The sequence below is a fragment of the Sebastes umbrosus genome, chromosome 4 (genome assembly GCF_015220745.1).
Source record: "Sebastes umbrosus isolate fSebUmb1 chromosome 4, fSebUmb1.pri, whole genome shotgun sequence".
NCBI classification, from domain to species: Eukaryota; Metazoa; Chordata; class Actinopteri; order Perciformes; family Sebastidae; genus Sebastes; species Sebastes umbrosus.
Window position 1 is genome coordinate 20,616,807 of NC_051272.1, and position 25,025 is coordinate 20,641,831.

The 25,025-nt window shown below is 37.6% G+C and overlaps 3 protein-coding genes across 12 annotated transcripts in view; 2 read left to right on the forward strand and 1 right to left on the reverse strand.

Moving 5' to 3' along the window:
* The window catches only part of caprin1b (cell cycle associated protein 1b), a 100,812-nt gene extending 96,372 nt beyond the window's left edge, over positions 1–4,440 (forward strand). For 5 of the 7 annotated variants that reach the window (XM_037766704.1, XM_037766706.1, XM_037766703.1 and 2 more), the window contains 9 exons: positions 976–1,140; positions 1,215–1,323; positions 1,439–1,500; positions 1,584–1,676; positions 2,333–2,479; positions 2,870–3,023; positions 3,179–3,358; positions 3,668–3,774; positions 3,885–3,971. In XM_037766704.1, the coding sequence (XP_037622632.1) occupies positions 976–1,140; positions 1,215–1,323; positions 1,439–1,500; positions 1,584–1,676; positions 2,333–2,479; positions 2,870–3,023; positions 3,179–3,358; positions 3,668–3,774; positions 3,885–3,971 (1,104 nt within the window). Of the gene's footprint in view, positions 1–975; positions 1,141–1,214; positions 1,324–1,438; positions 1,501–1,583; positions 1,677–2,332; positions 2,480–2,869; positions 3,024–3,178; positions 3,359–3,667; positions 3,775–3,884 lie in introns of all 7 variants that reach the window. The other 2 variants (XM_037766702.1, XM_037766705.1) reach the window with 2 other exon arrangements.
* Positions 4,441–5,048: 608 nt separating this feature from the next.
* nat10 (N-acetyltransferase 10) lies at positions 5,049–15,636 on the forward strand. Of its 4 annotated transcripts, none has more exons than XM_037766827.1 (29): positions 5,049–5,279; positions 5,515–5,644; positions 6,663–6,754; positions 7,034–7,205; positions 7,318–7,440; positions 7,528–7,589; positions 7,678–7,792; positions 8,546–8,653; positions 8,822–8,955; positions 9,052–9,145; positions 9,239–9,337; positions 9,430–9,566; positions 10,032–10,156; positions 11,278–11,428; positions 12,007–12,103; positions 12,203–12,319; positions 12,545–12,646; positions 12,737–12,811; positions 12,903–13,019; positions 13,171–13,304; positions 13,387–13,435; positions 13,521–13,617; positions 13,711–13,818; positions 13,899–14,071; positions 14,156–14,275; positions 14,384–14,482; positions 14,843–14,916; positions 15,006–15,086; positions 15,173–15,636. In XM_037766827.1, exons 2-29 carry the CDS (start codon positions 5,531–5,533, stop codon positions 15,315–15,317), a joined length of 3,114 nt encoding a protein of 1,037 aa, XP_037622755.1. In that variant the 5' UTR covers positions 5,049–5,279; positions 5,515–5,530; the 3' UTR covers positions 15,318–15,636. The 4 variants fall into 4 exon arrangements, with proteins under 4 accessions (XP_037622755.1, XP_037622753.1, XP_037622754.1 ...); XM_037766825.1 differs by having other exon boundaries at positions 5,231–5,378; XM_037766826.1 differs by having other exon boundaries at positions 5,233–5,378; positions 5,518–5,644.
* On the reverse strand, positions 15,528–23,256 carry adal (adenosine deaminase-like). Its single transcript, XM_037766831.1, has 10 exons — positions 23,118–23,256; positions 20,725–20,855; positions 19,653–19,713; positions 18,725–18,812; positions 18,540–18,621; positions 18,220–18,346; positions 17,342–17,422; positions 17,107–17,245; positions 16,921–17,021; positions 15,528–15,895 (listed from the first exon to the last, which is right to left on the reverse strand). The coding sequence occupies exons 1-10, from the start codon at positions 23,160–23,162 to the stop codon at positions 15,704–15,706; spliced, it is 1,047 nt and encodes a 348-aa protein (XP_037622759.1). The 5' UTR covers positions 23,163–23,256; the 3' UTR covers positions 15,528–15,703.
* Positions 23,257–25,025: the final 1,769 nt, after the last annotated feature.

Sequence of the window (25,025 nt, forward strand, 5' to 3'; positions counted from 1 at the left end):
ACAGGAGACCTTTTAAAATCCACGTTTCAGTAAATAGTATTTTGCCAGCCGAATCAAATTGTTTACAGGATATTCAACCTTTCAACCTTTGTTTCATTATAATACATTTGTTGTTCCAAATATTTGACTCCTTTCTGTAAAGGTGATAAAGTATATCCATGAATATTTGATGAGTTTACAGTTAATTACAATTCCTCCTCTGCATTGAGGAGCTGCATTCAATTCAATTCACTTTAATTTCCGTGAGGAAATGGGTCTATTGCGTTCTTCCGGTAACACTCGTTGACTTCTTGCTCCTTCACAGAATATTTATTTTATATGCCCCCTGGCATTTTGCAGAATAATGCAACGAACAACGTGTCGGGCATGAACTCCTCTGTGCGTGCTCGTAGCTTGTGCGCCATCTGTTGAGGCCTGCATCACGGTGTTTTGAGCGAGTATAAACAAGGATTTGACTTCTCTGTGCGTGCTGGAGACAGTAACACTTAATTATTTTTTTTTACCTGTGTTGACATGAAGTGCTTTTCTGTTGTGCATTGTCAAAGAAGATTAATTAACCTACTATGATTCACAGTTGGGGAAAAATAAAACCTGAAAGTTCCTTCAGAGAGCGTTGAATTGTTTTTATGGGCACTACACTGTACAGTATGTTCAGGCTCTTTCTCTGATGAGGGCTGTCAGGTGTCTGAGCAGCACTCTGTGACGGTGTGATTTACGCTGATTGGTCCAGGTTTTTGTGCTGAGTATTTTGCCTCTGTCACACTGGTCAGATTGTTACTCACGTGTGCAAGTTTACACTCTGACTAATGAAAACATACATAATAAACAGCATTGAGGAAATATATAAGCATTTCAATTTACAAACCATGATGTGAATATAAATCCACAGGTAGCATCTAATAAGTACTATACCAGTTTTTATTCCTCGTCCTGTATGTTTCTGATTCACCTGTTCTGTCTGTCTTCCTCTCTCAGGCAGTCGTTGCCATGCAGCAGCAGCAGCCTGCGGCTTCGCCTGTTGCCCTGGAGACCCACCCCCTGAACTTAGCGTCTCCTGTGCCGCCTACTGACCCCCTGGTCAGGAAGCAGGTGGTGCAGGACTTAATGGCACAGATGCAGGGAACGTACAACTTCATGCAGGTGGGAACTTTGTGCTAGTGACGCCCGTTTACTGTAGATATTAAGCACGGTGCTCATCGCTTCTCTGCTCTCAGGACTCTATGCTGGAGTTTGACGGACAGCCCATTGACCCTGCTATCGTCTCAGCGCAGCCTATGAAACCCGCTCCGAACATGGACTTACCACAGATGGTGTGTCCTCCAGGTACGTTTTACAAAGAGAAACTCCGTTCTGATGTCTTGTGTTGTGCAAACACGATACTTGAAAGCTTGAAATGACTTTTCTGGTTTACTAAGGTGCAATGCTCAAATCTTCTTAGTTCACCCAGAGTCCCGGCTATCGCAACCCAACACTGTTCCTGTCCAACCTGAGCCCACACAAGTAAGTAATCAAACTTGAACGGACAACACTGACTGTAGACATTTTGAGAGAGATTGTTTCATTTTTACTCTCTCTGTTTTCAGGTTCCTATCGTCTCCCCAACTCCGCCCCCCATGTATCAGACCTCGCACACGCCAGATCCTCGACCCTCAACAGAAACAATCGACCCCATCCAGGTAAACCATGCTGCTCTGTGAAAGAGTCCTTCTTATATTGCTGGGCAATTTACCTGATTTAATTCAGGGAACTTTTTTTAACTTAAGAATACTTTATTTGGGCAAAGATCTTATTAAACATGAATTGCAACGCTTGATTTTAATTTAAAAAGGGTCCAAACTTGTTTATAATCCTCAAAGCAATGTACTGCATAAGCATACAAACAGAGACCCAGCCCCAGTCCTGTATTTAGTTGAGCTGTGGCTCACAGGTAGAGCGGGTCATCCATCAATCGGAAGATCGGCGGTTAGATCCACGGCTCCTCCGGTCCGCATGTCGAGGTGTCCTTGGGCAAGATACTTAACCCCAAATTGCTCCCGAAGGCTTTGCCATCGGTGTGTGAATGAGCAAGTCCATTTACCATTGAAGTATATGAAGTCGAAACATACTGGAATCAGCCTGTAAAATGCCCACCTTTTGTAAGTATTTAACTGTAGGTTAAATTATTCAAATAGCCAGGGAAAATAACAAGGACATGACCTCAGTTATCAGCATACATCAATCTTCATTTCTTAAAAAAATTTAAAGAATTTTAATCGTGAAACCTGAACTTAAATAATAAATGACTTTGAGAAATGTTTCGACCTCCTGAGCTTGTGTTTTCCCTCTTCAACAGACCTCAATGTCCTTGTCGCCAGAGCAGCCTCCACCCTCTACAGCTCTCCCACCTGTCTCTCAAACACAAGTTTTCCAGCCTGTTTCCAAAGCTCCACACAGCAGTGGCATCAATGTCAACGCAGCACCATTCCAGTCAATGCAGACAGTAAGGCCCTTGTGATGACCTTTACTGAAGAATCCGTTAAACTTACTGAAGAATTGCCTATGTTATCAAATAATACCTGTATTAAAGCATTTCATATTTAAGTTTACTCAAAGACCGGAATATCTGGCCTGTCATGCAGATAAAAAAAAAGGTCTTTGCAGGACTTTGTGCGTCACTTGCAGTGGAATCAAAATAGAAAATCATTAATGACTTCCATTAAGAATTGCTTTCGTAGACTTTAAGTGCCCTCTCATCATATTGCAGTTGCATGGGTTTGTAGTGAAGCAGCAATGTCCAGGAAATAATGAGTAATGGACTTTCTCCTAATGAGCCTGTGACCTTTCCTCTGGTTTTGGCTTCACCACAATGTGGCCCTTGTTCTCCCCTCAGGTGTTCAATCTCAATGCCCCAGTCCCGCCAGCTAATGAGACGGAGGCTTTGAACCAGGCCAGCCAATACCAGAACAGCTACAACCAAGCCTTCAGCAGCCAGCCGCAGCATCCTGTGGAGCAGACGGAGATGCAGTCAGAACAACTGCAGTCTGGTGGGCAGATCTTTAGTATTTACTTACTGGACTGATTGTGCCAGATTTGTCTTTTTGAGATAATGTTCCAGTTAAACTCCTTTTTATGTAAATACTGTGTGTTCGACTTAGACTGGGGATTGACTTGCATCTGTTTTGGGTCACATGTTTTTTAGTAGTTGGTGCCTTCCATTCCCAAGACCAGTCCGGAGGCCATCAGCAGCCTCCCCAGCAGGGCCCAGGCTTCGTCAGACAGGGTCAATCCTTCTACAACAGCAGAGGCATGTCTCGCGGTGGACCTCGCAATGCCAGGGGCATGATCAACGGCTACAGAGGCTCATCGAATGGATTCAGAGGTAAGATCACAACCTAAATCCACAAATGAATCCTTTATTTTCACTTCAGATGTGGAATAGGTGACATTGCTGGCTTCAACTATCTGTTAAAGGGCCAGTGTGTAACAATTAGGGGGATCTATTGGCTATTTTTATGGAGATGTTACTCAGCTCGACCTTGTAAGATTGCCGTTGTGACTTACATAAAAGTGGCGCAGGTTGTTTACATGTAAAATTGCATGCATGTCTTAAAGGGGCTAAAGAGTCTGAGCTTATTTTATTGTTATTCTTGAGTGAAGCATTTTAAGTTTAAAGTCTTCCTGTTTTCAGGTGGCTATGATGGTTATCGTCCTCCTTTCGCCAACACTCCAAACTCCGGTTATGGACAGACTCAGTTCAACACACCTCGGGATTACTCAAACGGGAATTATCAGAGGGTATGAAGAAGCATTCAGACCTCACACTGGATTTGTTTACGTCATCTTTGCTGTCTGTTAGAGTAGTTTCTAAAATGTCTGTTTTCCTTTTTCCCCCTCTGTTGCTGAAGGATGGTTACCAACCGAACTATAAGCGCGGAGCTGGTCAGGGACCCAGAGGAGTGTCGAGAGGCAGCGCTCAGGCAATACGATCCTGAAAAGGCCTTTCATAATGACTGTGACTGACTAACTTGCACCACACTGAAAATTCAAAATTCAAGAATGCATTTGCCCCAGCTCACTCATGTTCTCTTTTTTTTTGTTCTTCATCAGTGGTATTTTTCCTGTCTCTTAAATCAAAGTAATGCCTGCTTTGATATTTGGAAATATTAAATCATTTAAAGTCTGAAACACAAGCTGAGCTGTAAATCCAATCATCGATTTACACAAGCCATGTGTTACAATATTCCTGTAAACTTGAAAGATTTCATAAGTTATTTTTTGTATAAAAAAAATGCACCTGCCACTGCTGGTCCAACCCTTGGGAGTTTATTCCCCTTCTCGGTTCTTTTCTGTCATTTTGGTTCTAAAAAAAAAAAAAGCGTTTTATGTTCAATGAGCTCCCGTTTCCTTGTTTGTAAATTGATGTTGCTTCAAGAGTTTCAATAAAGTTGTGTTGCATACCCATGCTTCCGCCTCAGATTTCTGCTGTACAGGAAAACCCACGAGTCAGTGAAAATATGTCAACTATGAAACGCTGCAGTGCTTCATTTTATGTTCTGATTACTTTGTTGTATTCAGGGTTGTTGTTAGATTTATTTATTACCTTTAGTTTTCAGCAGCTCCATTCTGCTCTAAACACTTTCTGAATAAGACTTCCTGACATAAATACAAACAAATGCCCTTTGACTTTTTGTATCAGACTGAGTTTCTTTCTTGCTAAACTTAAATTCATTGTTCATGCTGTATTTGGAAGGTATGTTTTCACCATAGACATGCACTTTCTTAAGGTTTTTTTTCCCCATAGCTTATGCTCATCACCAGTCCCAATTTAAACTAATATGATGCTCTTCATTAAAATATCTGAAAATAGTGGAATGAATATGATAATTGTTGCACTCATAAACTGCCTGAACTGTTTGCCTCAAGTGTTCATTTCTGTGTAGTATATGTTGTGGTTAACACAGCCAGCAGTGAACTGGTTCCCTGTTCACAGAAAGATGAACACACTGGCTATGAAGAGACATATATCAGATAATCTGTGTAATACTAAAAAAAACCAGCAAAATATTCACATTTTAAAAAGTCATAATAGGTTAATTTTTTACATTCTTACTTAAAAAAATGACTTAAACAGATTCAACAATAATCCAGATAGTTCCAGTTTAAAGCTAACACGTTTCAGTAGTTTAGATCTCCACCTGGCAGGCAGAAGAAACCAATGTGCTCATTTTAACTTTCTTTTTTAAACACAGTCGCACACTTGTGACGTCACTCAGGGGTCCTCCATGAACGTGTGTCTCCACGTGAGTATCAACAGCATGATGTCTGTGTGCAGCATGTAAACTCAGACTGTCTGAACTGCGTGGAAATTGAACAACAACCAGTTTCGTGTGCAACAGAAGGTAACTTAACTGTTAGTCTTTCCTCATAGTTCACTTTAGCAGCACTTAGTGGGTGTGTAACTGCACGTTTATGTCTCTCTGTCTCTCTGGTGTTTCTGCCTCTATATGAGAGAGATGTATCTGACTTCTCTCTCAGCAGTCAGTAAGAGACGATGGCGACCGTCAGGAAGAAGGTGGACAACCGGATCCGAGTCCAGATCGAGAACGGAGTCGCTCTGCAGCACCGGACCATCTATGTGGTGGTGGGGGACCGAGGCAGAGACCAGGTACAGGCAGGATGCAACATGTTTACTGTCACGTCGGATACACAGCAGGACAATCATGTGAAATGCTTTTTGCTGGGAAGCTTCATTACAATAACAAGTTACTTCTTTAATGGAAGGAGACGTATCCTCCAACCTTTAGGATGTGGTTTAAAGATCTCATACTTCATCTGGTGTTGGAGAAGAGGGTGTGCTCAGAAGTGTTATGCTATGGAGACAACTGACTTTGAAGTTTTAAACTGCTGACCCCATATTACATATAATTCACAACTTATACTTAGTTTTTTATTATTATTATTATTATTTTTAATTTACTTATTTTTCTGTTTTTTTTTGGTCCTATCCTTTTTTTATTCTTTTTTTTTATTATTTGTTTTTGTTTGGTATATGTGTCATTTATGTTGCTATCGGATTTAATTCATTTATATGTATAAATGTAATTGTTTATGAAATTAACTCTGCTTATTTAATGGTGCAGTAATATTGTTATAGGGATGGGGGGAGAGAGGGGTATAATTTCTTTATACAATTATTTATTGGATTTTGTACAGAATACCAATAAAAAGACTTTGAGCTAAAAAAAAGAAAGAAAATACTGTCAAGAGCCATTATAAAAAAATCCATTTTTGCCATGTTTTTAGTAATAAAATGTTCCATAAATAAAAAATAAAAAATAAGTTATATTACAATTATAAAAGGAAATACTTTTTACAAGGCATATTAAGAACATATACAGTATAAGATATATGATTGAGGTGCTTTTTGTGTGAGACGGTGTCGTATGAATTATGTATTTAAAAGTCTGATGGCCTGGGGGAAAAGACTGTTCCTCAGTCTGCTTGTGAGAGTCCTGGGGGTCCTGTATCTTCTACCAGAGGGCAGGATGGAGAACAGGGTGTTGTAGGAGGGTGTTGTCCTTAATGACCCTCAGGGACTCCCTTAAAAACCTTATTAGGTTTTATTTAAATTTGATAGAAGTCTCTTTATATTTAACCCAAGTAAAAATCCTCCTCTGATCCAGGTTGTCATTCTGCATCACATGCTGTCTAAAGCTGCCGTCAGAGCTCGACCTTCTGTACTCTGGTGCTACAAGAAAGACCTGGGATTCAGCAGGTGAGTGTAAACTCCTCTCAGATCTAGTTTGCCATTTATTGTATTAAGAAGAAGAAGAAGGGTAAACTTGGTCAAAGCTCTCCTAAATTTATCAAATGCAATTCAGAAACTGGCACACATGTTTTGGAGAGAAGTGAAAATGAGGTTACGGTTGTTCAAAAACTATGAAAACAATAGTTCTAATCTGTACATATTTGAAACTGGACATAAATGTAATTGTTTAAATTTGTTTTTAAAAAGGAGAACGGTGTTTTGATTTGTCTTATTTGTCTGAAACAGCAATCGGAAGAAGCGTATGAGACAGCTTCAGAAGAAGATCAAAACTGGCACATTGAATCTGAATCAGGACGACCCGTTTGAACTCTTCATCGCTGCAACCAACATCCGATACTGTTACTACAACGAGACACACAAGATCCTGGGAAACACCTACGGCATGTGCGTCTTGCAGGTGAGTTCCTCCTCTTTGGCTGTAAACACAGTGGCTCCCGAGATGTAGTAAAGGACACGGAATATGGTTCATTTTGTTCGGTCAAAGAGTTTTTGTTTTCTATGTCACACAGGACTTTGAAGCTCTCACTCCCAATCTCCTCGCAAGAACTGTTGAGACGGTTGAAGGAGGCGGTATAGTGGTGATTCTACTCAGGACAATGAACTCTCTCAAGCAGCTGTACACCATGACCATGGTAAGTCTTTAATCTGTTCAATCTCCACACATGTCATCATCTGTTTGTTTGATTTGGGATCATCGTGACTTGTTTTCATCCATCCAGGACGTGCACTCTCGATACCGCACAGAGGCTCATCAGGATGTGGTGGGAAGGTTCAATGAGAGGTAAGAGCTCCTCTGGCTTTCATGGCATTTGGAGCATTTGGAGCCAACAGTTTAACAATACTTATTCATTTTAATTCACTGTTTCTAGATTCATTCTGTCGCTCGCATCCTGCAAAAACTGTGTTGTTATTGATGACCAACTCAACATCCTGCCAATCTCCAGCCACATGGCAAACATCAAGGCCGTTCCTCCAAAGACTCAGGTACCTAGAGAATAGAAACGATTAGTCGTTCAATCTACAATAAGTTTAATAATGAATTATTCATTTAAGTCAAGCAAAAATGACATTTACTGTTTCCATCTCCAATGTGATGATTTTCTGCTTTTTTCTGTTTTATATAATTTTAAAGTAAATATCAGATTTTTGGGCTTTTGGTCGAACAAAACAATCAATATGAAGTCTCATTGGGCTCTGGGAAATTGTGGCAGGCATTTTTTCACTTTTTCTACCATTTTAGAAACTAAACAACTAATCAAATATATTTATTATTCCATATATCATTGCACTTTTAATCTATTCTTCTGTATTCTCTGTTTGTTTGTACAAAATGTAGGACATGACACTGTCTTTTGCTTCTCTCTACTGGCTCCTTGTCTCCTTTAGGACTGATTTAAACATTGTACTCTTTGTCATACAAACCATTTCCTGTTGAGGCCTCTTTTTAAATCAGATGTTGCCACTAGGAGGAGCCACATGTCTCCCCTTGGAGACTTCTGGTTGTTCCAACATCAAGGCAGAAAACAACGATTTTTCTTGATATTAAAAAGTTAATATTTTGAAGTTGGTACACTTTGTGTTCTTGTTTTTATATCGTCTGTCCGTCTCTGTTTCTTATCTCACTTCCATAAAGTACTTTTGACAACGGTTTGTGGAAGAAATGCTACATAAATAAAGTTTGCTTGCTTGTTGTCTATATGCTCCCTGATATCTGACCATTCGTCTCATCCCCTTCAGGAGGACGGTTTGTCTCCACGAGAACAGGAGCTGAAGGATCTGAAGGAGTCCCTTCAGGACACTCAGCCTGTTGGTGTGTTAGTGGATAGCTGCAGGACCATGGACCAGGTCAGGACTTCTCACTAAAGAGACACTTTACACGTTTACCAAGTATAGCTATTGTTGATGAATGCACCAATAAAATAAAAACAACACTTCATCAACAGTGTTCCAGAGAAATTACACCTCATATCATTCTTAATAAAAGTAACGTTCAAGGTTTGTTTTGTCCTGTAGGCTAAAGGAGTGCTGAAGTTCATTGAGGCGATCTCTGAGAAGACTCTGAGGAGCACCGTGGCTCTGACTGCTGCCCGTGGTCGAGGCAAGTCTGCAGCACTGGGGCTGGCTGTCGCTGGAGCTGTGGCTTTTGGGTACAGATTAGTTTTATAACGTCATATGATTATATCCATTTTGTCTATTGCATTGTCTTACAATTTTGCTAATGATGACCTTGACATTCTTTACAGCTACTCCAATATCTTTGTAACCTCACCGAGCCCGGACAACCTCCACACTATGTTTGAATTCATCTTCAAAGGCTTTGATGCTCTGCAGTATCAGGTAGACTACCTGAGAATCTGCTTTGTGTCCGGTGACCGTACGTTCACGCTGTTGGCACAAACCATTTCATATCCTCTTTTTTTGCATTTGTAGGAGCATCTTGACTATGAAATCATCCAGTCGTTGAATCCAGACTTCAACAAAGCTGTGGTGCGAGTAAACATCTTCAAAGAGCACCGGCAGACAATTCAGGTAAAAAGAGATCGGACCACTCGTCTCCATTTCCTGTTATTTACAGTTAGTGAAATACTCATATCTGACCTTCCTGTTCATGTGCCCGACAGTACATCCACCCAGGTGATGCAGTGAAGCTGGGCCAGGCTGAACTGCTGGTCATTGATGAGGCTGCAGCCATCCCTCTTCCTCTGGTTAAGAAGCTGCTGGGACCTTATCTGGTTTTCATGGCCTCGACCATCAACGGGTCAGTAATAGGGCTGCATGAAACCCACATAATCAAATACCACATTACTTTTGTTCACACATTTTTAGAAACACATAAAAAAAGAACCACTTTAAAGTTTCACTAGCTTGTCAGAGAACTAGGGTGACCTTCAGGTAACGTAAAAAAGTGAAAGGCTCTCTCTCTAGAGCCAGTGTTTGGTTTGTTCGTTCTGGGCTTCTGTAGAAACATGGCGATGTAGATATGAAGGGCTCATTCTAACGAAAACTGATTCTTAGTTTCAGGTGGTTATACACTGATGAAAAAATTGTTATGCACATTATATTCCATTTCTGCTAATAGATCCCCTGAAATGTTACACACTGGTCCTTAATAATAATAATCAATTGTCGAAATAGGTGATATTTCCGCCGATCAATAAATTGCTTCATAATTTCAGCTCCAACTATTTGCATTTCTGAGCACTGTTTTCCTTCGTCTCTGCAGGTATGAAGGCACTGGGCGCTCTCTTTCCCTCAAACTGATTCAGCAGTTGAGACAGCAGAGTTCAGACAGTCAGCAGAGCATGTCGGCACAGAACAGGTCCACCAACACAGAGCGGCTCGCAGCAGGTAAATATCTCAGTGTTGTATTATGTGTGTGTTCAGTGTTAACTGGGCCCCTCCCAGAGCCAGACCTGAGAGGGAAGCTCCCTGGCGAGGGTCTGGTGGCAGGCAAAGGCGGTGATATAGGCGTGCCAACTTCTGGCATCATAGACTGGTTTGAGGTGACGTGGAACATCACCTCTCTGGGGGGGGGAGGAACCAGCGCTAATAATACTTTGTTACAATACTTGCGTATTTTTTTGGGAGTATCTGTAATTTACTTGAGTTTCTATATTTCTATCAACTTTCACTTTTACTTCACTACATTTCCTAAAATATAATGTGAACTCCTACTCTGATACATTTCCCCTAAGCATCTTTGTTACTATTGGAAGCAAGCAGGTTTGGTGAATCAGTGGTCCTAGCTTGCAAGTTATATCATTCACGTGATGGGCAAGTGCAAAAAAGTGCTCTCAAAGTCATAGTTAAGTTTTGATTTTTGCTCAGGTCCATGCGGGCCAGATCATGCTACTTGCAACTACTAGAGAAGGAAAAACTGAATTTTGTCCTTTAAATCCTTTGAGTTGTGAAGATCTGTTTTTTCTTCAAGTTTAATGTAACCTGTAGTATAGAGTACCGGGGCCGCTACTACAAGACATCCATTCTTTGTACATGTATAACCGGGGTGAGAGCTGTGTCCATATTCTTGGCACGAAGTCAAACATGTTTTCAGTGGGTGTTGGACTCCTCCAGGGTTGTCATTTTTCACAGATTCTCTTCATGATCTTCATGGATAAGATGTCAATGCACAGCCGTAGGGAGGAGAGCGTCCGGTTTGGGGACCTCAGAGTTGCTTCGCTGCTCTTTGCAGATAATGTGGTTCTCTTGGTTTTATCAGACCTCGACCATCTGCACGCACTGGGGCGGTTTGCAGTCGAGTGTGAAGCAGTTGGCACCTCAAAGAGGTCATGTTTCTCTGCAGGGAAATGGTGGATTGCTCCCTCCAGGTTGGGAGTGAGTTGCAGTCCCAAATGAAGGAGTTCAAGTATCTCTGGGTCTTGTTCATGAATGAGAGTAAAGTGGATAGACAAAGAACAAGTGGCAGAAAATGGATGGACTGACTGCTGTTTATCTGTCTCCGTTCACAGCTCGCTCACTCCATGAGGTTTCTCTTCACGAGTCCATTCGGTACGCTCCAGGGGACGCTGTTGAGAAGTGGCTGAATGACCTGCTCTGTCTGGACTGTCTGAACATACCCAGGCTCATTTCTGGCTGCCCACTTCCACAGACTTGTGACCTGTATCCTTTATGCACTTTAAAGGCTTAATGTTACCCTGACCTGTCACTCTTAATGCACATACAGTATGCATTACTATGACTTTTTATATTTTTGCAACATACTATACTATGACTTTTTATATTTTTGCAACATACTATACTATGACTTTTTTCGACATACTATGACTTTTTTTTTTACGACATACTATGACCTTTTTTTGACATGTTATGCAATGACTTTTTTTCGACATACTATACAATGACTTCTTTTTTTTTTTTCAACATCCGTTACTATGACTTTTTTATGACTTTTCGACACATTATACTATGACTTTTATGACTTTTTTCGACATCCCAATTAAATTTATTTACCATTTAAAAATATAAATGTTCATCATATCAGAGCTTAGTAGAATCAGGGGTGAATCTAATCTGATCAAATGACGTTCTAATTGCAACATATTAGTTTATCTGTAATAAATCTCAAATTTAGTGTGATTAAAATGTTTAATCACAATGTTAACATGCATCTTAGTCTGAGTCTAAAGCAAAACAAGTTGTAGTGTCTTCTGCGTATGTCCTTAACCCACTCTGTCCAGATATTATGTGAACAGAGACACACTGTTCTGTTACCACAAGGCGTCTGAGGCTTTCCTGCAGCGGTTGATGGCCCTCTACGTGGCATCGCACTACAAGGTGATATCATTAGTTTGTATTCACACAACTTGTTTTTCCTCACAGTGTTGTGTCATCCTTCTGTTTATTCACCCGCTCAAATGATTTCTTGGGATCCAGAATTCACCAAACGACCTGCAGATGTTGTCCGATGCTCCAGCCCATCACCTCTTCTGCCTCCTGCCACCTGTTCCTCCCACACAGAACTCACTACCTGAGGTCCTCGCTGTGGTGCAGGTAAGACACTCCGGACCCCCTCATGACACAAGAGTGAAGGCCATTCAGTCCCAATAAGTTCAAGAGAGACTTCCACCAAATCAGCCATTACTAATTCACTTAAAAGTATTCAGAGACAACTTTGGCCTCCCCCTTTTTTTGTCTTGTATCTTATTTTTTCATTTGTCAAGTTTATTGACTTAACTTACTGTATTTCTTTTTCTTTTGTTCTTCTCTGTCACTCAGGTGTGTCTGGAGGGAGAAATATCTCGGCAGTCCATCCTAAACAGTTTGTCCAGAGGAAAGAAGGCCTCTGGTGACCTCATTCCCTGGACGGTGTCAGAACAGGTACACACTGGTCACAAAGCTTTTGTCAAAATCATTACAGCTCATGTTTCCACGGTGCAAACATAAAAACCTCTGCTCTTTTCTTCATAGTTCCAAGACCCAGAGTTTGGCAGCCTCTCTGGAGCCAGAGTGGTGCGAATTGCTGTCAATCCAGACTACCAAGGGGTAAGAGCTTGTAGAGGCCTCAGCGTATTTGTCCAGTTTTTAAATTAACCTTGATGTACTGTATTTAACTGGTTTTCAACCTGTCGACTAGATGGGCTACGGCTCCAGAGCTCTCCAACTGCTGCAGATGTATTATGAGGGCAAGTTTCCCACCATGGATGAGAGCACACACTCAAATCCCAACGAGATCACCTCCGTCAGCAGTGAGGTAATACAATTAAATGTATTCAGCTATATTTAAAAGACCACCAATTCCTCACATGAAGTGTAACTAGAGTAAAAACACAATTTAGAGATTAGATAAAGCAGATTAAATGTACACTTCTGTAACAGCAGCCTTGTTGTTGTCTCTTGTCCAGGCTGTCAGTCTGCTGGAGGAGGTGATCACTCCACGGAAGGAGCTCCCTCCTCTGCTGCTGAAGCTGAGTGAGAGGAGAGCAGAGAGACTGGACTATCTCGGGGTTTCATATGGCCTTACTACGCAGCTGCTCAAGTGAGTTTCCTTGAATATGGGGGAGGGGGTCATAATATTTTTGCAGATTTAGAAATGTCAAACTCTTTTTGCAACCTCACAGGTTCTGGAGGAAAGCGGGTTATACTCCAGTCTACTTAAGACAAACCCCTGTAAGTATAAAAGATGTTTTAGTATTTCTGTACATTGTGCTTTTTGTCACATGCTGTAATTATTGGTGTATGTTGTTGTCTCCAGAATGACCTGACAGGAGAGCACTCTTGCGTGATGCTGAAGGAGCTGAACACAGATGAAGCAACAGAGCAGAGCCAGTGGCTGTCTGCCTTCTGGAAAGGTGAACTTCCATGAATTTTCCTGCACTACCTCTGAAGATCTGGTTTGTTTTAAAGTTATTATAGTCTGACTGAACAGTTTTTGTTTTCTTCAGATTTCCGTCGGCGCTTCCTGTCTCTCCTCTCCTACCAGTTCAGCCGCTTTCATCCGAGCCTGTCACTCAGCATCCTGCAGAACAAGAAGTCCAAGGAGGAGAGGAGCAGTAAGACTCGTCTACTAACTACCCTGATCACATTTCCTCTGCGTCTCACAGACCCGATCTGACTTGTCTTTGACCTTCAGTTCTCAGTAGCTCCGAGCTGGCATCCCTTTTCAGCCCATACGACCTCAAACGTCTGGAACTGTATTCGAGGAGCATGGTGGACTACCACCTCATCATGGACCTGATCCCAACGGTGGCTCGCATGTTTTTCCTCAAGCAGCTCGGTGACGTCTCTCTCTCGGCAGCACAGTGTGTAAGGTTCCCTATTGGTTATGTTTGAGTCTTTCTGAATACAGTTTTATTTTGATAGTTGTTGATTGTCCCTGTTCTTTTCTAGGCATTACTGCTGGGTATAGGGTTACAGCACAAATCAGTAGATCAGCTAGAAAAGGAAATTGAACTCCCAAGCTCGCAGCTCATGGGCCTCTTCAACCGTCTGATCCGAAAATTTGTGCAAGTAAGTTTGCTCTTGAAGTCATAATCCATTGAAAAACGCAATATAAAGAAGCTGCCTTTTAAAGCTATTGCAACAACAATAACACTTTTAATTTGTTTACTATTCTAGGTCTTCACCAGCATCCAAGAAAAAGCTATTGAGGCAGAGATGGCGACCAGTCAAGACGTTTCCATGGAGCCGACCGTCAGAAGCCTTAATGATGATCTGGTAAGTGGTCAACATTTTCTATGGTCAATATATTGTTGAAGTCAGTTATCAAGCAAAAGGCCAAAACATTTGCTGGTTTCGGCTTCTCGTGTGATAATGTGTTTCTTGTTTTTTTATATAATCGTAAAATAAATGTTTTTGGATTTGGAGCCATTTGTCGCGGAAAATTAGTTATTTAAAGACGTCACCCTGATCTCTTCCAAATTGTAATGGCTGTTTTTTACTATTGACATTTTATAGACCTAAAAATCAACTGAAAAAATAATCAACACATTAATGAAAAAAAAGTTAGTTGTATCCCGTCACCTTTTATGATTTTTGTTTGAGAAAAAAATGTTGAAAAATGAATGTTACAAACAGAATGAAGCAGCCCAGGAGTTTGAGGAGAAACACAAGCAGGATGTAGAGAAAGTGAAGGAAATGGACATGGAAGAGTGAGTATGAAGTTATTTGTGTGCATCATTTTGAACTAAAACTGTACAGAGCAATTTGACTGTAGTTATGATTCCCTTTGTATTTACAGGTACAGGATACGTGGAGATGATGAGGAATGGGACCAGGTGTTGAAGGAAGCAGGAAACACAGCTATCGTCAGCATCAAGAGGTGCAGTGACATACAGGATCTTTGGCAAAAGTGTGGTTGTTTGGTTGTTGTAGAAACATGTTTGTAACATGTCCTTCTCCCAACAGTGACAAGAAGAGGAAGTTGGATGGGGGAAACGCTAAAGCAAGCAATGGGGCTCCCGAGCACGGGAAACTAAAGAAGAAGGAAATGCAAACTGGCAAATTCAAGAAAAGCAAGGACAAACATGGCAAATTTGGGAAGAGGGCGTGACAGCTGCATTGACAGGATGGTGTGTGGGAACAAAGAAGCATCAACATGATCTGTAATTTGGAGAACTTTGGATAATATTGGATTGACTTGCAAATACCGAAGAGAAGAGCATCCAAAAGACAGGATGTTATCTTTTTTTGTTTGATTTATGATGTGTGCAACACTGCGCAGACTGTATATCAGCAGAAAATAACACACTTACACATGTCATACTAAATAGTAGTCATTTACTTGTGGTTATTGCAAACATTTTTGCAAACATTATTTTACGTGTTCCCTTTTTAGTTGATGTCATGATTCTACAAAGACTTGTAAAAAGTTAAATGAAAAAGTTTTCAAAACTGAACTTTGAGGTATATGTTAGGCTGTAGGTTCCACTGAATGGGTCACTTGAACACCTGAGGCTGTAAGTCAATCCACTTCTGTTTGAGCTGCTGTTTCACTGTATCTGCTGCGAAGATACAGTCTATGGCCTGCTGGGAGAGTTTCCATACGTCTTCACGACTGAGACCAAACGTCGAAGCTGCCAGCTGATATTCCTGAGACAAGTCTGTACTGAAGACTCCCTTATCATCAGTCTGTAATGTGACAAAGAATAAAAATCATTTATTACCATCAACTGCCATCTCAGTCATCAAAACATTGAGAAGAATCCCTGTGCCAATTTAGGAAGCCAGCATATTTGATAAATGTCGAAGAAAGTAAAAAAAGTCATAGTACAGTATTGTCGAAAAAAATAAATATAGGTCATGGTATATTTTGTCGAAAAAAGTAAAAAATAAAAAGTCGAAGTATAGTATGTGGGAAAAATTAAGTCAAAGTATAGTATGTTGAAAAAAATAAAAACAAAAGTCATAGTATGTCGAAAAACGTGAAAGAAAAGTCATAGAATAGTAGTTTTTTTTTTTTTAAAGTTATAGTACAGTATGTTGAAAGTTAAAAAGAAAACAAAAAAAGAGTCAGTATTTCGAAAAAAGAAAAATAAGTCAGTATAGTTAGTCGAAGAAAGTAAAAAAAATAATCATGGTATAGTATGTCGAAAAACGTTTTTAAAAAAGTTATAGAATAGTGTGTTGAAAAAATTAAAAAAAAAAAAAAAAAAAAGTCATACTATAGTATCTCGAAAAAAATCAAAAGTTATAGTACATAAAAAAAATTGTCATAGTATAGTCTGTCGAAAAAAGTGATAGTATAGTATGTTGAAGAAAGTTAAAAAAGGGATCGTATAGTATGTCGAAAAGAATTGAAATAAGTCATAGTATAGTTTTTCAAAAAAATCAAAAAAAGTCAGTATAGTATGTCGAAAAAAGTAAAAAATTAATTAAAAAAAAAGTCACCATAGTATCTCGAAAAAACTCAAAAGTTATAGTATAGTACATCAAAAAAAAATCATAAAACATGTCATTTAAAGAAAAGACAATATGTGTGTTTTATGAATTTTGTCAACAAATAAAGTCTAATTTTGGCATCAGTATTGAAACTTTAGTTATCATACTGGTATACAAATATTTTAAATGCTACAAAGCGCAAATTAAACATTTTAAAAATGGGTGCTAGACCTGAAAACTTCACAGACTGTGAGGTGTAAAGAGAGGTAACTTACACAAATCACACTTGGATGTCCCATCTGGTACCAGTACTTGAAATGATGTTTGGAGTAACACGGTACAGTTTGTCCTTTGACATTTGATGTCAGGCAAAGCTCTACAAGAAAAAGAAAGTTGAGAAATCAAAAACCAAGTAAACTTTCTGAGAACACAAAAAGTTAATAATTTAATCTCACTCTTACCCAGAGGTATGTTGTTCTTCACCACTTTGTCAACAAGACTTTGAGATCCACCCACTTCAGGATGCAAGAAGGTGCCATGGCCGATCCTGTCTGGAGGAAGATTCAACAGCAAATCTGACTCCTCCAGCTGTGATGGTACCTGCAACAGTTGTTGTTGTTATGTCAGATCACTCACAGATAATGTGACTACAGATAACGAATAACATTAAAATGTTATGTTATGTTATGGTCATACTTCTGAGAGGTGCAGTGACAACTTCAGTCCACAGTTCTTGGCCCTCTGTAGAGCAGGAAGTAGGTCTTTGCCATGGCCAACCTTAAAATAAAAAGTATATTAATTAACAGGAAGTATTGTGACAAAATCCAGATGCAATTGGTCCCCATGATGGATAATCACACTTCTGGCTGAATATTCCATTTAGATACTTTTGATATTATTTACTGAAGTTTGGAGGCATCAGTTACTGTACTGTACTGTACTGTGCTGTACCATCCCAAAACATTGCACACAATGGCAAAACTGACTTGGGCCCTGTTAACACCAAGGCCCAAGTCAGATTTCTTTGGCACTTCGGACACCAACAAGTAATCCACCATACCGGGATAAGTCACAGCTATTACCAGAAAACGTCAGCAGATTGTAGCACAGCTAGCAGGATGGAAAGATCATACTTTCGGTAAGACAAAATTAAAATTAAGTTTTCTTTCTTTTGATGCTTTTTGCTTTCATTATGTTTCCTTCATTACTGTATAGGAAAACTGATCATTCTGAACATGCCGTGACCTGTAAGAAGTACTTTGATATTACAACTTGTCTAACTGGTACCTAACTAGACGGTGTTTTATTCAGTTGCGTAACATTAGAGGAGTAAAACAATCCTTTTAATCTGTTTGAGAAAAACACCCAACACCTGTAAAAGGCAGAAACTGTTAACACCAAGATCCAAGTATTTAGATTTGCATTATAATTTTTTTCTTGGCACACAAAAACAGCAATTGAGCTCCAACATACAGAAATAAGTCACAGCTCGTACCAGAAAACCTCAGCAAATAGTGTGCGCTTTAACCCTATTGGTGCATAATATTCAGAGTAAAACTGTAATTTTGACTCACGGTTGGATCGCCACTGAGGTCGAGCCCCACCACCAAACCATCAGAGGACAACATGAACTCCTCAGCAAGCTTCACCGTCTCCATGGCAACTTCAGCCCCATTCCTGCGGTCAATCGCCACCAGAAACCTTCAGGACAAATGAGCATATTCAGAACCATGCACTACTGTGGCCAGCACTCAAGTTACTGGATCATCATAGTAACAAAATACACAGTGTTTTGAGTGTTATGTAGTGAGCATGTCCGACACGGCCACATCTCACACACCCAAGATACATTTCTGGACTTGTTGCACACTGAAATAATGTAGTCTATGCCTACCTGACATCAATGTCCACTCCATCGCTTTTACACTGTTGGATGGCTTTGATGACCGTTTCAACATAACTCTTTTTTGTCAATCCTATAGGAAAAAACATACCATAATAAACTTGTAAGCCTAATAATTTGATAAAACAATCCTGAAGGTAAATCAAAAATATGAGGCTCCATGTTCACATCTTAACCTGTGCTTTTCACCTCCCTTGGTGTACTTCTCAGCTCTAGATATTTCACACCATCAGCCGCAAACTCCTTGATAACATCTGTAGCCACCTGGGGAGAAAGAAAAGAAACACTTAAGATAAGATAAGATAAGATAAGATAAGATAAGATGAACCTTCATTAATCCCCGGAGGGAAATTCAGGTGTCAAAGCAGCAACATCAGCAAACAGAGTGAAACACAGGAGAGGTAAAGGTATACAAAAATTGTAAAAACAATAAATAGAGATATAAAAGATACAGAGTGAATGTGTACAGTCCGTCAATAAATAAATGTAGTATGTACATATTAAGGCTGGCTAACATCATCGTCTCTGACCACAACCATGTTTTGAACAGTGAATATGAATTATTACCATCAAATCAGAGACACAGGGTTCCACGATTTCATAAGGTTAGACTGAAGCACTCTTTTGTACACCAGTCAATCCTAAAACTAAATATGGAGCCTAATCCCAGATCAAATGTACGTTGAAGGGCCCTGAATATCATCTTCTGTGATTGTAATGTTTAAATGTACGTATCCTTGTTTTCTTGTCTTTGTCCTTTCTGTGATGTTGCAAATGGAGCTGCTGTGATGCAAAACAAATTTCAGACCTGTCTGACAATAAAGTATTATCGTATCGTATAATAAATAAATGTAATATGTACATATGTGCAGTCTATAAAGTGGCATATAGGATGTATAGTGTAAAGTAAGTGTAAAGTGTGCCAGTGGTTAGAATCCAAGATGGTTGCAGATAGTGCATGTTTAAAGTTGTTAAAGTCCTCATAGTTCTCATGTGGGGGTCAGCCTTGGTTGTGGAGCCTATTAATGATATTCTGTGCAAAGAAAAATAGATAAAACACAGCAAAAAGCCAATTTTATTTTGAACAAACAGACAAATCCTCACCATCATGATGTCCTCCTCTGTGTCCACCAGCTGATGGATGACCTTGAAGACCTGAAAACACCTGCGGACAACATGTTGTTATAATGTTGACCCCCTTTAACAAAGACTCCCCTCTTCCCCATTGTCATGTTTACTATTGTCTGCCTGAATACACTTCCATTTGTTTCCCCATTACATACAAAGAAAACAATATATACTCCTATATGAACTGCATTCTACATCACTTTAAAGAATTAACATTAAATAAAGGAATGACTTAATCATCTGGTCATCTGGATCAGGTCTGCTTAGTGTCCCCAGAGTCAGAACTAAACATGCAGAAGCAGCGTTCAGTTTTTATTCACCAAATATTTGGAACAAGCTCCCAGAAAACTGCAGGACCAACTCCAACTCTGAGTTCTTTTAAATCAAAGCATAAAACTTTCCTGTTTGCTGCTGCCTTTTATTAAACCAGATATAATGATCTTATACTGCACAAGAGCTTTTACTCTTGTGTGTTATACTCTATTTTAGCTTCTATCCTATAGCTTTTATTTTTGGCTTGTTTTTATTTTCTAATCTTTAATTTTTTTATATTTTTATAACTGTTTTAATTATGTCTTAATGTTCTTGAATGTGTATGTAAAGCACTTTGAATTGCCCTGTTGCTGAAATGTGCTATACAAATAAAGCTGCCTTGCCTTGCCTTAATGCTAATCTCCAATTAGTTAGATAAGTTAGCACTAATTGGTGATTCCCTGCACTATACTCATTTTTAACAGTCTCTTAGGCACTATATTCACTTTTTTAATAGTCCTGTATCACAGCTGTTACCCTGCACTATATTCACTTTTAACAGTTTTCTTCATCTCCTTGTATTTTTATATCTGGTATATTTTTTTGTACTTTGTACTTTGCACTACTAACTTTTTTACTAACATGTTTTGCACTATGGAACGGAGATGCTGGAAACTTGAATTTCCCTCGGGATCAATAAAGTTACTATCTATCTATCTATCTATCTATCTATCTATCTATCTATACATCTAGGCTAGCACTCATATTAAACTTTGAATTATAAAGTTATACTCACTCATCCAGTGTCCTCCGCTGGTTTTTTCCGATAGCAGTCATGTCGTGTTCAATGTTGAGATGAGGTTTTCTGCTGATGAGCTTGTCGATAGTCTGGAAGCTGACGGAGCCGTTGAGGTGAGCATGAAGCTCCTGTTAACACAATGACGTCAGCATGTAACTCAGGGGTCAGCAACCTTTACTATCAAAAGAGCCATTTTAGGCAAAAATAATAAAAGAAAATCTGTCTGGAGCCGCAAAACATTTGAGCATTGTGATGAAGGTAACAGTTTATAGTCTAAGTATATACTATATAAGTCTAATGCAGTGAGGGCCAAAGTGCAAATGTACTACGGAGTATTAGGGCCACACTGAGGGAAAACACATCTGAGATATCCAAAAAAAAAGTCGTAATATTACGAGAAAGAAAATCGTAATATTATGAGAATAAAGTCATAACTTTATGAGAATAAAGTCGTAATGTTACGAGAATAATGTCGTAATATTATGAGAATAAAGTCATAACTTTACAAGAATAAATTCATAACTTTCTGAGAATAAAGTTATAACTTTACGAGAATAAAGTCGTAACTTTACGAGAAAAAAGTCATAACTCTATGAGAATAAAGTCGTAACTTTATGAGAATAAAGTCGTAACTTTAAGAGAATAAAGTCATAACTTTACGAAAAAAAGTCATAACTTTATGAAAAAAAAGTCATAACTTTACGAGAAAAAAGCCATAACTTTACGAGAATAAAGTCATAACTTTATGAGAATAAAGTCGTAACTTTATGAGAATAAAGTGGTAATATTATGAAAATAAAGTGGTAATATTATGAGAATAAAGTGGTAACATTATGAGAATAAAGTCATACCTTTAGGAGAATAAAGTGGTAATATTATGAGAATAAAGTCATACCTTTACGAGAATAAAGTCATAACTTTATGAGAATAAAGTCGTAATATTATGAGAATAAAGTCATAACTTTATGAGAATAAAGTCGTAATATTATGAGAGTAAAGTCATAACTTTCTGAGAATAAAGTTGTAATATTATGAGAATAAAGTCATAATATTATGAGAATAAAGTCATAACTTTACAAAAATAAAGTCATAACTTTATGAGAATAAAGTCATAACTTTATGAGAATAAAGTCGTAATATTATGAGAATAAAGTCATAATATTATGAGAATAAAGTCGTAATATTATGAGAATAAAGTCATAACTTTATGAGAATAAAGTCGTAATATTATGAGAGTAAAGTCATAATATTATGAGAATAAAGTCATAACTTTATGAGAATAAAGTCGTAATATTATGAGAGTAAAGTCATAACTTTATGAGAATAAAGTCGTAATATTATGAGAATAAAGTCGTAATATTATGAGAGTAAAGTCATAACTTTATGAGAATAAAGTCGTAATATTATGAGAATAAAGTCGTAATATTATGAGAATAAAGTCATAACTTTATGAGAATAAAGTCGTAATATTATGAGAGTAAAGTCGTAATATTATGAGAATAAAGTCGTAATATTATGAGAATAAAGTCATAACTTTATGAGAGTAAAGTCGTAATATTATGAGAATAAAGTCGTAATATTATGAGAATAAAGTCATAACTTTATGAGAATAAAGTCGTAATATTATGAGAATAAAGTCATAACTTTACAAAAATAAAGTCATAACTTTATGAGAATAAAGTCGTAATATTATGAGAATAAAGTCGTAATATTATGAGAGTAAAGTCATAACTTTATGAGAATAAAGTCGTAATATTATGAGAATAAAGTCGTAATATTATGAGAATAAAGTCGTAATATTATGAGAATAAAGTCATAACTTTATGAGAATAAAGTCGTAATATTATGAGAATAAAGTCATAACTTTATGAGAATAAAGTCGTAATATTATGAGAATAAAGTCATAACTTTACAAAAATAAAGTCATAACTTTATGAGAATAAAGTCGTAATATTATGAGAATAAAGAAAATAACGTAAATTACTACTTTATATTATAACTTTATTCTCATAATTTTACGACTTTTTTTCTCATAAACCTATGACTTTATTCTTGTAATATTATGACTTTATTCTTGTAATATTATGACTTTATTCTTGTAATATTATGACTTTATTCTTGTAATATTATGACTTTATTCTTGTAATATTATGACTTTATTCTTGAAAACTCAGATTATTTTTTTATACTGCGTCGTACCGTTTAGACCTACAACAATGATAAATAACCGCCGCAGGTTGCTAAGAGACCGCTGGGTTAAGCTACCGTTAGCATGTAGCTAGCGTAAACTAGTATACATGTTATCTCATGTTAACAGACATGTTTCCATCTTTAAACTCCTCCGACTCTCCTCTCTTCTAATCATTTATCAATATACTCTTGTGACTTACCACTTTCGGCAGCTCCCGATAGAAGACATCGACCTCATTGTCCATCTCTAGAGTTAGACAGATAAACCTCCGAGGCCTCTGAGCTGATCCGAGACAACAAGCTGGACCCCTTGTTTTCAGGACACATTTAACTGTAACACCACCGAGTGCAACACAGAAATAAGCCCCCCTGTGTACACAGTGGATTCCCCTCGTCAAAGGTTCCGTTGCTATTTTTTTCTTTTTTCTTTTTTTAAACAAAAAAAACATAATACAGTGGGATAATATACATCACACTAGACATAGATAGTACAAAACATACTGATATTAAGTGTCTTTAAATTAAAAGTCATAGTATAGTACTTTGAAAAAAGTAAAAGAAAAAAGTCATAGTATAGTATATCGAAAAACTCAGTATAGTAAGTGGATAAAAAGTTTAAAAAAAAAAAAAGTCAAGATTAGTAGTTAGAAAAAAGTTTAAAAAAAAAAAAAAAAAAAGGTTAAAAAAAGTGATACTATAATATGTTGAAAAAAATCTAAAAAAGTATAGTATAGTATGTCAAAAAAAGTTAAAAAATAAAGTCAGTATAGTATGTCGAAAAAAAAAAATAGTATGTAGAAAAAAATATATATATATAGTATAGTATGTCGAAAAAAGTTAAAAAATAAAGTCAGTATAGTATGTCGAAAAAAAAAAAATGGTCGTAGTATAGTATGTCGAAAAAAACAAAAAAAAGTCATAGTATAGTAGGTCGAAAAAATAATCATAGTTTAGTATGTTGAAAAAATAGTCAGAATAGTATGTCGAAAAAAGTCACAGTACAGAAAGTCTAAAAACAAAATCGAAAAAAGTCATATTATACATGTCGAGAAAAGTTATATAAAAAAAAGGCACACCATAGTATCTTGAAAAGTATATTATATTATATAGTATATTACGTCAAAACATGGTCATAGTATAGTATGGTCGAAAAAAGTTAAAAAAAAAGAATAAATTTCAAAATAGAACAAAAATAGTACAAACCATACAGATATTAAGTGTCTTGATAGCCTTTTTGTTAGTCGAATTACAAAGTAGTTTCACATATACAGTTTTTAATTGTTAAATTTACATTCATCATTAATAAAAAAGAAAAATGCCATCATTATCAAATTCATTATAATTTATAAACTTTTGCTGGGTTTTTTAATGAACCAAGCACCACATATTCCCATCATAATGTAAAGTCTTTAAAGATATGATAAATATTAATTATGGCTTCCGTCTTTAATTCCTTTAAGCCATATTTCCATCACCAAGAAATGTATATATATATATATATATATATATATATATATGTCTTTTTTTCTGCATGTAGTGATTGGCAGGGTAATATTTCTGAATAATTTTGAAAGACACCTCCTTAAGCTTAGTCACAATTAGGTATTTATGGGGAAGCATCCAGACCTTCCAGGTTCCACTACTTCTGCTGAAATAAAAGCTTTGCAGTGCTATTAAATTGTCACTTCAGAAGTAAAAAAAATGAAAACTAATGTTATGCAAGACTTTTCTTTCCCCTTTAAAGATATCTGTGGTTTCTTTCTACGTGATAAAGACAATGACTCGTATTTCCTTATTAATTTGTTTCTTTTGTGTGGCAAAGTTTCATATTCACAAATGTAAATTTTGTTTGCCGTTTATTTGAAAGAAACAGAAAATTATATTAAATATATAGCTACTTTCTCACCCTCCTTAAATAAGAAAGCTCATCCATTGATGGCACTTTTGCCTTTTTTGTAAACTGCACTGGATTTACAGCAATAACGTTTATTAAAACGCTGCAATGCTGAAAGAAAAGTAGCCCACCACGTGACTACAGCTTGTAAATATTGGTATTTTGACTTATTTTAAAAACAAATGTTGTGCTTTATTTAACTTTACTATATTAA